The 13,174-nt window shown below is 51.0% G+C and overlaps 1 protein-coding gene across 1 annotated transcript in view; it reads right to left on the bottom strand.

Annotated features, from left to right (window-relative positions):
- LOC125943072 (uncharacterized) overlaps positions 1-10,310 on the bottom strand; it is an 81,206-nt gene extending 70,896 nt beyond the window's left edge. Inside the window, exons 1-2 of the mRNA XM_049661427.1 lie at positions 10,253-10,310; positions 9,994-10,036 (exon numbers count right to left, since the gene is read on the bottom strand). Of these exons, the coding sequence (XP_049517384.1) occupies positions 9,994-10,016 (23 nt within the window). The 5' untranslated portion in view covers positions 10,017-10,036; positions 10,253-10,310. The remainder of the gene's footprint in view (positions 1-9,993; positions 10,037-10,252) is intronic.
- Between the last annotated feature and the right edge of the window lie 2,864 nt (positions 10,311-13,174).

Here is a 13,174-nt window from a genome sequence, read left to right as displayed (position 1 = left end):
TAATGGGTGCACACTTGAATATATGCGCACTATATACGCACAATAAATGAAAGACTACACCGATGGCGCACGAGTGGTCGAAGCTGAATGTTTCGTGACGGTCCACAAGAGTAAGCGAGTTACTAGCTGTAATATATATTTGCTACAAGGTACCCAATGTACAGAACAGCTACGTTTCAAGCCTTGTGGGCAGCAAGAACAAATCTATCGGAACTGAGCACACCCGTGAACGATTAGGCAGAAAATAATCAGATAGTGGCCGCACCGAGGACCTTCCCTGAGTCAGAAACTGACAAGCCACTGCTTCAAAATATTTGCCGAAAGAACAAAGAGCAAAACACACTAATCCTGACTGAATCCATAATCGGAAAGCTTGGATGGCTTGGAATACACATTTAGCCCCGCTTTTAGAACAAGCACCATACGAGGGCGGTCTGATAAGTACTTAGCCTTCAAAAGAAAAACAAAAATTTTGGAATGGTGCCAATTTATTTCTCAACGTAGTCCCGTTTCAACACTATACACTTGACCCAGCGATCCTCCAACTTCTTGATCCCGTCAGAAAAATGTTTTCTCCTGAGCAGCAAAGTAGACTTCTGTAGCGGCGATAACTTCTTCATTCGACTCAAATTTTTGTCCGGCGAGTGAGTTTTTCAATTTGGGAAACAAGAATAAACCACTCGGGGCCAAATCTGGAGAATACGCTGGATGGAGCGAGAGCTCGCGCGACGTCGCAACGACGCCTGCAAGTGAGCCCATTGTGTGTCAGCTGGAAAGTAGACCAACCTGAGCCATATTACGTCACTCCTTAACCTTATCAGGATAGTGAATTGGCGCGCACCATTACGTTAACGGTTCCCTCAATAGGTTCTGCCAGTTTAAACGGACAATCCCAGCGCTTAGATGGCGCGGATATGATTTCTCCTACAATGTAATAGACTAACATACAGAGTAAAATTATATGAAAATTTGTATTAAAGCTCGCCCGCTTTTCACCTTGAAGGAACCACTCCGGTCGGCGACGAGACAACGTGTTCCGCACGGTGCGTCCCCGTAACGCATGTTGTCCGCAGTGCACGACTTGCGTTCGACTGCGAGAAGGGCTCGGGAAATCCCAAGCGTCATCAAGTGACTCTAGAAATGATTCGTAGAGCACCAAGGAAGATAGAAGAAAGGATGCATAGGTCCTAATCATTCAAGAAGGAGATATCTCTTCTTTCATAAGAAAGTAGCCAGGAGAAGGAGAGTGTGGTAGGAGGACGCCAGTTAATTTTTGTGCTCGGTGTGCGGGGCCGAGAGATGAAATGCGCGGGCTTTTCCGTGCTTGTGTTCGGCGTGCGGGGCCGAAAAGCGCGGGAGTGAGCGTCGCTGGTGCGCGTGGTCGGTGCGCGTGCCGGGAGAGACCATCTGGAACGACGGGGCAGCCATGGCTGACAGAACGGGCAGTGCAGCGAGATGGAGCGGACCGAACGCCGGCCCACGTCCCGGCATCCCGGTCCTCCACTGCGAACCGGGCGCCGCCCCGGCTTCTACCATCGTCGCGGGTCCTGCGGAGCTGGGCCTCGTCCCCGCTCGCACGACCGCTGCCGTGCTGCCGGGCTCGGGCTACGACCCAGAGCCCTGGTCCTGTTCTCCGAACCGGGCGTCGCCCCGGCTTTCACCCCACTGCTGTGCTGGGCTTCGTCCCGGCTCTCATCACACCGCTACGGTGCCGAGCTCGGGCTATGACCCAGAGCTAACGCTCCGGAACCGGGCTACGTCCTGGTGCCACCCTGAACGTCAACCGCCGCCTGTATACCCAACGCCGTCAGAGCCAAGTCCGCCGAGCCGTCGCCACGAGGCCGGACTCCTGTGTAGAATTGTGAGTGCTCGAGCGTGACACTTATCCAGTTTATATGTATAATTCGTGTTCCCGTATTCGTCCCATGTGCCGTTCGTGTCATAAATACGTCTCTTTGTGTCTCTGGTTGCTTTCTTGTGCGTCTGGCTGACCTGCGCCCACAACATAATCATCACAGAGAGTAACTCACCCCTTCGCACCACTACCGTAAATGTTTTTTTTTCTTTTTTTTAGCGCTATCCATGTTTATATAAAAAATTGCGGACATCATTGCTCTATACGTCTCCTACTGGCGGCTCTCCATAGCACCAATTGAAAACATAAATAATCCGAGAGGTCATTTTAAAGCTATAGCGTTATGGGCCCGGTACCGCAGAAAATCCAGTGTCGGCGTCGGCGTCCCGTGAGCAAAAATTCCTGTATATATTCGGGTATATGTATATGCCACGCCTTGCTATATACCGCCCCTTACTTTATGCAGGTTATATATACTGCGACACCATGCTATCGCTAAATTAGCCCATACCTCGTCTCACATTCTTGACAGTTATTCCTCGGAATTTGAAGTCTAACTTCTAACTTCATCGCTAGTTATAGAAGAAGCCTCTGTATCCGGTTCATCACTATTTCGAGTAAAAGTAGTTTGGTTGTTTTGGGCACTGTACAGGTGCAAATGCAGCGAAAGTTATTCCGCTGCATTTACTAAGTCATCGAAATTGCTGATGATATTCTTACACGGCTCTGCACAATATTGCTACATGACGAGGAAGAGGAACACGAGCTGGGGGCTGAAGACGATGCTTCAGTGACTGACTGGTTGTGTCAATCATTGTCAATCGTGTAAATATTGTAAATATATTTTCCCGTCTTGCTTCTTCCCTCCGTCACATATTTGGTGGAAGTGCTGGGTTCTACTGTGCACGACGGAGCTCCGCAGCGGACGTAGCCTGGCCACTAACAACATGACGAGCGCTGGAGCCGGTGCGGGGACGGCCACCATGCCGACAGAAGCAACCGCTACCCCAACGCCGACAGTCATCTTGTCCCAGCCCTGCGACCCAGGCACGTTTTCCGGGACCGACAACCTTGACGTCGATGAGTGGCTCCACATGTACGAGCTTGTCAGCGCCCATAACAAGTGGGATCCAACTGTTATGCTGGCAAACATAATTTTCTACCTGCAAGGCACGGCACGGGTCTGGTTTAGAAACCACGATGAAGAATTGACTAGCTGGGAGCAATGCAAGCAAAAGCTCTGCGAGTTATTCGGCAAGCCTGTTGGCCGTCAGCGAGCTGCGCAAAAGGAGCTTGGGTCTCGCGTACAGACGTCGACCGAATCATACCTGACATACATCCAGGATGTTCTCGCCCTTTGCCGCAAGGTTGACGAGCGTATGTCGGAAGAAGACAAAGTGAACCATGTACTGAAGGGCATAGCGGAAGACGCTTTTCATCTGCTCGTATATAAGAATTTTTCCACCATCGACGACGTCATTAATGAATGTCGACGCTTCGAAGAAGCAAAAAGTCGTCGTATCGCACACCAATTCACGCGTCTTCCAAACACAGCTGCTACGTCGTCGTGCGAGGATCTTCACTCTCCGCTTCAGCCGACAACGTCCGAGAGCCTCGTTCGTGTCGTTCGGCGAGAGATCGAAGCCGCGGAACCGGTTGGCTTCCAGACCTATGCTACCGATTCTCGACCGACAATTTCCCTCGTGCAGTCTGTCGTACGCGAAGAGTTGGCGAACCTTGGCATTCAGTCTGTCTGTTCCGTCAACCGATCGGATACCTACGCCTTCCCTACGATCCCTGCTTCACGACGCCAGTACCCCTCTCGGCCTTTTCGCAACGCAGCTGAATGGCGAACATCCGATGACAGGCCGATTTGCTTCAACTGCCGACACGTTGGCCAAATTTCCCGTCACTGCCACAATACCTGGACGTCATCGCAATATCGGTCTGCGTCCCCGCCTTACCGCCGCTCACCCGGTACTCGACCACCACCGGAAGATTCCACAGAGCCATACTACTCTACTCAGGCGTCCGCATCTACACGGCAGAGTCGTTATCCCTCACCACGACGTCCCCTGTCTCGCTCACCCACTATTCGCCGTTCTCCGTCCCCCATGTACCGGCGCTCTACGGGAAACTGACGGCTGCAGCCCCGAGGGGTGACGCTGCTAGATCGACCCGGACTGCAATACCTCTACTGACCTTACCGACGGATAGGAATTTACTTGATGTGTATGTGGATGGTGTCCCTGTTACTGCTCTGCTTGATACCGGTGCGCACATCTCTTTGATGAGTGACCAGCTTCGTCGACGGCTCACTAAAGTCCTGACACCTGCGGCGTCCTGTGTTGTGCGAGTCGCTGATGGAAGAACACTGGCCACAATAGGAATGTGTACCGCTCGTGTGGGCGCGCTGGCCACCAAACATCTGTATTATTTACTGTTATTCGAGAGTGTCCCCATGACGTTATTCTAGGCCTTGATTTTTTTATCCGCTCACTCCGCACTTATCGACTGCTCCGCTGGACTTGTTCAACTCGATTTGCCTTGCCCTGACCCACCCGAGGAAGTTCCCAGCAGAGTGTGCTCAGCTGAGCACATTCGACTCCCCCCACAAGCCATGACCTGCGTCCTCCTCTCCCCCGCTCCACCTGTGCCTGAGGGTGACTATATTGTTTCTCCTCTCACTGACGTTCTCCTTGCCCATCACGTTGCTCTTCCGCACACCGTCGTCACTATCACCAACAACTCCACCTGCCTTCCTATCGTAAACTTCGGAATTGGGGACCACGTCCTCCCGCAAGGCATAGCCTTGGGTACGCAGTCCTCCTCCCAAGATTACCAGTTATCAGCCTTGACTGCTGATAATACGTCGTATACCCTTGACTCTGCATCTTCTTTGCCGGCTGTCTATCCGGAGTTAACACACATGATTGCTCCCGATCTTCCGCCACACCACGCCGACCAGCTACGCCAGCTGCTTGCCTCGTTCAGCGACATTTTTGACCTGCATGGTCGCCCTTTAGGCCAGACCTCTCTGAGGACACACCGTATTGACACCGGTGACGCACACCCTATTCACAGGCGACCATACCGCGTGTCTTTGCATGAACGCAAAGTCATTCACACGGAGGTCGAAAAGATGCTCTCTCGAGATATCGTCGAACCGTCATCCAGTCCTTGGGCGTCCCCTGTCGTTCTAGTTAAAAAGAAGGACGACACCTGGCACTTCTGCGTGGATTACCGGCACCTTAACAAGATCACAAAGAAAGACGTTTATCCTCTACTACGCATTGTTGACGCCCTCGACTGCCTCCACGGTGCGAAGTACTTTTCTTCCATCGACCTTCGTTCCGGCTACTGGCAGATTGCCGTCGACGACTTGGACCGCGAGAAGACTGCCTTTATAACGCCCGGCGGCTTATACCAGTTCAAAGTCATGCCGTTCGGCTTATGTAATGCTCCAGCTACATTTGAACGCATGATGGACACACTCCTGCATGGCGTGAAGTGGTCCATCTGTCTTTGCTACTTAGACGACGTCGTCGTTTTTGCTCCTTCATTTGCCTCGCACCTGGAGCGCCTCTCGCTCGTTCTTTCTGCTTTTCGCACTGCTGGCCTTCAACTTAACTCATCTAAATGCCACTTCGGCCGCCGCCAAATTGCTATCCTCGGTCATCTTGATGACTCATCTGGTGTGCGCCCAGACCCGGACAAAGTTAGTGCCGTACAGAACTTTCCTGTCCCAACCTGTACTAAAGATGTCCGGAGCTTCGTGGGTCCGTGCTCATACTTCCGCCGCTTCGTGCACAATTTTGCGGAAGTCGCCCTTCCTCTTACTGCTCTTCTGAAGGCAGACGTTTCATTTTCCTGGGGCCCTGCACAGGCAACCGCCTTCTCGAAGCTTATCTCCCTCCTGACGTCTCCACCCATCCAGGCGCACTTCGACCCGTCTGCTCCTACAGAAGTCCGCACTGATGCCAGTGGTCATGGTATCGGTGCCATTTTATGCCAACATCAGCGAGGTCACGACCGCGTGATTGCATACGCCAGCCGTCTGCTTTCTCCCGCTGAGCGTAATTATTCCATCACTGGACGTGAGTGTCTTGCGCTTGTCTGGGCAGTGGCTAAATTTCGCCCTTATCTATATGGTCGCCCATTTAAGGTCACCACAGACTAGAGCACTGCACGGGCTCGGGCTTACCCGAAATCCCGGGCCCGGCCCGGCCCGTGGGCCGGGCCGGGCCGGGTAGAGGAGTTTTTTCACGGGCTCGGGCCGGGCTCGGGCACGGCGTGTGCTTTTTGACCCGGGCCCGGGCCGGGCTCGGGTTTTTTGACGCGGGCCCGGGCCGGGCTCGGGCTTTCTGCGAGTTATTCTCGGGCTTCTCAACTCTGAAAAACATGCATTTTTGGGTCTCGGGCCGAGTTCCGGCCGGTTTCGAGTCGGGCTCGGGCCGGGCTCGGGCTTAAGGTAAAGGGGTGGCGGGCCGGGCCGGGCGGGTAACGTAGATTATTTCCGGGCCCGGGCCGGGCCCGGTCTCGCCATAAAAGTTTTGATCGGGCTCGGGCGGGCCGCCCAATGTGAAAACGGGCCCGGGCCGGGCCCGGGCCGCAAAAATTGGCCCGTGCAGTGCTCTACCACAGACCACCATGCACTCTGCTGGCTTTCGTCCCTGAAAGACCCTACCGGTCGCCTAGGGCGCTGGGCGCTACGCTTACAGGAATACTCGTACACAGTTGCCTACAAGTCCGGCCGTTTACACCAAGATGCTGACTGCTTGTCCCGCCATCCAGTCGACCCTCCTGATGTTCCTGCGACCGATGCTTCTGTATTTTCGCTATCTGCTTTTGCTGACCTCGCTACTGAACAGCGCCGAGATCCAACCATACGTGGTATCATGGACAAGCCCACATCTGGAACAAGCGATCCCTCCCTTCGCTTGTTCGTACTCCAGGACGGCATTCTACATCGGCGCAGCATGCACCCTAGCGGAACCGAGATGCAGCTTGTCATTCCCCGGCATCTGCGTACCACTGTTCTGTCCCAGCTGCACGATGTACCAACTTCTGGTCACCTTGGGGAATCTCGTACGTACGACCGTGTCCGGCGACGATTCTTTTGGCCTGGTCTGTATCGATCTGTCCGCCACTATGTCGCTTCGTGTGAGTTATGTCAGCGCCGGAAGAAGCCGTCTGCGCTCCCTGCTGGTCGACTCCAACCTCTTGACGTTCCTGCCGACCCCTTCTCTCGCGTTGGTGTAGACCTCCTGGGACCTTTCCCCACATCTACCTCCGGCGATAAGTAGATTGCCGTCGCAACCGATTATACAACTCGGTTTGCGATCACCAGAGCCCTCCCAACCTCCTGTGCAACAGACGTAGCCGACTTCCTGTTGCACGACATCATTATTCACCACGGCGCTCCTCGTCAACTTCTTACCGACCGGGGTCGCTACTTCCTCTCTACAGTTGTGGACGACTTGCTCCGCTCCTGTTCTACCAAACACAAACTTACTACTGCATACCATCCGCAGACGAACGGTCTTACTGAGCGGCTTAATCGAACAATAACGGACACGCTCTCCATGTATGTGTCTGATGACCATCGTGACTGGGATACCGCTCTCCCTTTTGTCACATTCGCGTACAATTCCTCGCGCCACGACACTGCCGGTTACTCGCCATTTTATTTGTTGTACGGCCGCGATCCCGTATTGCCTTTTGACACAATACTGCCTAACCCTCAAGAGCCCGTGTCTGAGTATGCCCGCGACGTCATTGCTGAAGCCAAAGAAGCACGCCAAGTTGCTCACCATCGCCTTTGTGCTTCCCAGATCAAACAAAAAAGCATTTATGACAGCCTTCTCCGTGACGCTGACTATGCTCCCGGGGATCTTGTCCTTCTATGGTCTCCGACCCGCCGCGTCGGCCTCTCTGAAGAACTAATGTCTCGCTACTCCGGTCCTTATCGGGTCCTTCGCCAGGTGACCGACGTGACCTACGAGATCTCTCCGGTCACACCTACTACTCGCTCCCTCCAGACTTCCCATGACGTCGTTCATGTCAGCCGCCTGAAACGCTACCAGTCCTCTTCTACCTAGGAAGCACCGGGACGGCGCTCCCACGCCGAGCGGACATGTTACACGGCTCTGCACAATATTGCTACATGACGAGGAAGAGGAACACGAGCTGGGGGCTGAAGAAGACGCTTCAGTGACTGACTGGTTGTGTCAATCGTTGTCAATCGTGTAAATATTGTAAATATATTTTCCCGTCTTGCTTCTTCCCTCCGTCACAATATTACCATACTTATCTTTCAGTGCATACATCTTGCCTTGTCCTAATTATGCCAAGCTTTCTTCTCACTGATTTAATGCTGCGTCCATATTTACGGCTTCCTCAATCTTTCCCACGTTATAATTTCGAATATCCCTTACTTTCTTCTTGTTAATTAGTTTTGACAGTTGAACGAATTCTATCTGATCTCTTGAGTTGGACATTTTCATGTTTTGTCGTTTCTTTATTAGGTCCTTTATTTTTTGGGAGAGCTTACCTACTGGTTGCCTTGGTGTCTTACCTCCCACTTCAATTGCTGCTTCTGAGATCAACCTAGTTGATCTCAGAAGCAGCTTCACTCTTTAAACGTCATGCTCGCAATCGCGCCAACACCACCTCAAGAGCGCCTCCGTCCCTCGGTGTGTGGCTCTCTGGTTCTGTGGTGCGGTGTGGTCTCTGGTGGGAAGGCATTGAGCGGGAGGCGGCTCCTTCCGGCGACCTGCTGTGTGCACTCGTCAGAACGAAGTCGGAGAAGAAAACCAGACCAGGTGTGCGCCAGGGGATGGTGTAGGCTCTTCCGGTTCCTGCAAGACCTCAACATGGTTTAGGGCATTTGGTTCCTGCAAGATCTCAACTCCGAGGCTGCACCACCTGGTTCTGCTCAATCTTCGCGAGGAGTCCGTCATGGAAGCCAGTCATGTTTAGGGCCTGCGGGTTCCTGGAAGACCTCAGTGACGCCTTGACGGCACCCCTGATCCTCGTTCGGTGCATTATCAGCCTTCAAGGTTCGCCCGCTTGTAGGAGTGTCGTGACGTCGCTGCCAGCCACCGTGGCCAGTGCCGTCAACGCCATCGCAGCGCAGCTGCGGGGAAAAGCGCTGGCCATGGAGGAAGGAATGGCGCTAGCGAATGCTTGCATCCGCTGTGCCGACGACCAACTAGACCACCCTCCGCCGACTAGTCGCGCCGACTGGTTTTGTGCCTTGCAGTGCGCTTGCTGTGCCGACGTGGTGGAGTGAGCGAGTGATTTTGCAACGCGGAGCAGCGGTGTATGTGTGTGTGTCGTTTGTTGTTGTATGTCTTGTGTTGTGATCGTGGCCGTGCTCGGCGAGCGCATAGCGTCGTCGCCCACAGCGACTCGGCACCTCTCGTCGTCCGTGCCGCCGGCTTCGACAGCCGTGTTTCCAGCCAGTGCTGTCAAAGCCCTCGCAGAGGGAGGGGCAGTGTGGGAACGCTGACGTAACTAGTGGATAGGAGCCAAGCACGGACAAAAGAAGAGGACGGACGCGCGAGCTGCGGCTAAGCGCCCTTGGGCGCGGCCGGCCGGTACTCGAGCTGTGCCCTTGGACCGCGGGGCCGAGGCGTTTTCCCCACACTTTGAAGCGGGATGGTCAGAGTCACCTAGCTTGCTTTGTTTTATCAGGTATGCTATACATACTTCTCATTGCATTTTGTCTACATCCCCTCAATCTTCTTTTTCTTCCTCAGATCTTCCCTATCTATACCTTGTACAACGATTTATGCAAATGTTATTTGGCGTGCCACCTGGTGTATTAACATACAAATGGAACATAAAGTGTGCACGTAACGACGCTATGCGGGCCGCTTCTCCCATCGCATGACAAGAGGCACGCTAGATGATGATGGTAACGATTATGGAAAGATTGGCATCCCCTTTGAAACAAAGCGGTGACAAACAGTCACCTAAGCAGCAAATTATGATTATGATTATTCTTGATTGGCATCACCTTTGCACCTAATATAGCTACCTAATATAATTTTAATTGGCCCTTTTAAATAAGTCCATAATATATATGAAAGGTTAATATGAAGTTCGAGTTCAATAAAAATATGAACGATTACCTCTGGGACAGAAGAAACTTCATGGCCTGTGACTCGATGGCTCCTAAAAATGAGAAATTGAACGAATATAACAAGCAGTATTGCAGGATTACAAATCAAGCCCAATAAACTTGGCATGACTGCGAACTTAAAGACAGCTACGTATATTGTTAGTATAGCAAGTATAGAACGGTTGGTCTCTGCATTAAATCAGAATAGACATTTGCGTTCAAGTCTGTTTTATCTGCTGTCATATATGAAAACATAACGATAGCATTACCGGTGTTGTCAACCAATCCGCATTGCGTTCTGTACGCACCTACATTTCTTAAAGGGCAGTTTCTGGAATTTAGGGAGATCTGCGTTCAATTACTACTGCGTGACGTAGACGCATATTTTCGCTATGCCTGTGCGTGACATAGACGCTATGGAGGCGCAGCAGCAGCGCAATAAAATTGTAGCGTGCGTCTTGCACTGCATATGAGCACATGTCCATCAACAGCACAACTTGAGTGAATGTACGTGAATGCTAAATGAAATAATAATGCGAGAAATATATTGCAAGGGGTATTCCATGAAAGTTGTAAAGTTGCACTTTTTGTAGACACTTTTTGTACCATCAACGTTTGTAGGCAAAAATAAATCTCCTTTACTGAACCGACAGACTGACGCATCACCTGCATTATTTCCTAGGCGCAGCCGGCCCCCGGACATAATATCGAACATGCAGCATTGTGATTATTATACTCGCGGACAACTTTCTGTGGCAATGAAGGGAAATCTATGGGCGCGTGGGTGCTGCGCATGGGTTACCGCGCCAAGTAGTCCGGCTGCGTTTGATAGTGCTATTGGTTGCTCGGAACAGACGATGAATCGACGCAGCTCCCACGTGCGATGTTTCGCGTTTGCCCAGACGCGGCAGATAAAAGCAGCAAAATCAGTAAACATTTACACTCAGTTGTGTGTTCTGTCTTATGTAACTGTTGCTAGTAAGGTGTTTATGTTTTCTGTTCCCCAGCCTAAACCAACGTGGATTAAAACGCGGCACTCTTTTCAGAAGCGCTCTCACTTGTGCGCGCTTTGCCTCCGCAGCTTTCCCTTCATTGCCACAGAGTGTTGACCGCGAGTGTAGTGAATGTACCCGTATTCTCCAGAAGCATTAAAACGTTGAACTTTACCAACCTCCGGAATTTTCTGAAAATGTCAGCTTGCCTATGCCGTCTCTTTGCAAGTTCGAAACGCTGCGCTTCGGCTCGTTTCCTTTGTCGCTAACGGGCAAACTTTCTCAAACTAGAAGTTCACGCTGCAGCTGCTTGGCATAGGCAGCAACAATCTGTCTATAGAATCTCTGAGGCGCGCACGCTTGTTGTGACTGAACCATGAGTGTGGCGCTTCATCTTTTTCAAGAGATTGATTAAACAGTTTATTAAAATTTTCCCTAACAGGAATTATAAACCCGTTCCATTGATGTGAATGATCGTGACCGAGCGGATAGCACGTACGACTGCACATTAGACTACATTTTATTATGATTGTTTTTCCCGAAGGAGCACATAAGCCATCGTAATCATATAAAAGGTATTGTGAAGCGATAGCGCATACAGGCGGACCTCACATACTTTGTAGGTATGCATGTGACAAAAAATCCGCCTTCATTCCACCCTGTGAAAGCGGGTGTACAACGAAGCTGCTGGGGATGTTAGACAAGTACCGCCGCACCAGCAGACGTTAGGCCACGTTACACACGCACCACACCACAAGCGACGTCCGTCAGGCGCATAGGCACGCGCGCTGAAGTGCAGCATATACATGTACATCCTCGATCGTTCGCCAAGCGTGAGTGCCTTATTGAAATAAATTAATATGTAAAGGTAAATTGCGTCAGAAAAGGCGTAATGTACGACTTAGATACAAGTTGCTGAAATGATGGCTTCGGATTATTATTCGAATATACGAAAAAAACATAAATCGGTTACGTGGAAAATGAAAGACAAAGACCTTTTGCAGCTGCCATTCGAGGTCTGGCTGGGTGGCCGTGGCGGCTAGTTGCGGTACAATTGGCACAGCATACATCCCTATTCTTGTATGCTCTCCGCCTGGCGCAAGTGCGTTACTCAAGTAATTGAATTTCTCAGAGTAAAATTCGTCAGAAAATTCCGAAGGTACAAAGTACACGCAATCGGTAGGCATGATAGCATCGTATTGTGATTCGAATTTACGACAGAACGTAATTCTGTCGCACGGGAACTCAAACACAGTGCCTTCTAGGTGCCGTTTGACTTAGGGCCCTCCACCTGGAGCAACTGCGGCTTTGAACTGAATTTCTCAAAGTAAACTGTTCCATAAAATTCGGAAACAACGACTTACACACAACCTACAGATATGATAGCATCGGATTGTAACTCGAATGTACGAAAAAAAATTCAGTTAGGCGGGAAATCAAACAGAGACCCCTCTTCCAGCTGCTGTTTATTGGCTGAGCACGCCACGAAAAATCCCGACTTACTAGAAGCTCGCAGCTTCTCACAACACATCTCACAATGACTTATCCGAATTCTAAACGGGCAATGTAGCGACATACTAAATTCCTGAAGTCGCGTTTAACACGTGTAGTGATAATTCGGAGACTTTCGCTGATTTGGCTATATGCCACATACTGGGATATCGTCGCACTTTGATATGGCACTCGTTTTTCAAGGTCTCCCATGAGCATAGAGGCATGAGGAGGAGTTGAAACGCTGACTCAGTGAGGATATAATAATATCGATGGAACAAAAAAGGCGTATAATGACGACGCCATAACGAGTGTCGGATGACGTAGCTGCAGTGGCGGTAATAGCACGACCAGGATGGCATTACGACCATGGCCTGGCAATAGAGGCATGATAACATCTGACTATGACGACATGACAAGAGCGCTATCATCGCGATTTAATGATGTCAGTGCGATTAAAATACAATGACAAAGAAAGACTCACGCCAATGGAAATACAAAGATGGCATGACGACAATGGCATGTCAACAAAAAGATTACATTATTTAAATTATTAAACAACGTAAAACGACAGCGTGACGACGATGACATATGATCAGTTGTGTGACTCCGGTCGCATGAAGACGACAGCGTGATGAGTGTCAGGCGACAAAGCTACAATGACGACGATGAAAAGGCCAAGAAGATATCACGACCCCGAACACATAC

Source organism: Dermacentor silvarum, chromosome 2, assembly GCF_013339745.2.
Source record: "Dermacentor silvarum isolate Dsil-2018 chromosome 2, BIME_Dsil_1.4, whole genome shotgun sequence".
NCBI lineage: Eukaryota > Metazoa > Arthropoda > Arachnida > Ixodida > Ixodidae > Dermacentor > Dermacentor silvarum.
Note: the sequence above shows the minus strand (reverse complement) of the source record. Positions and strands in the feature narration are given on the sequence as shown.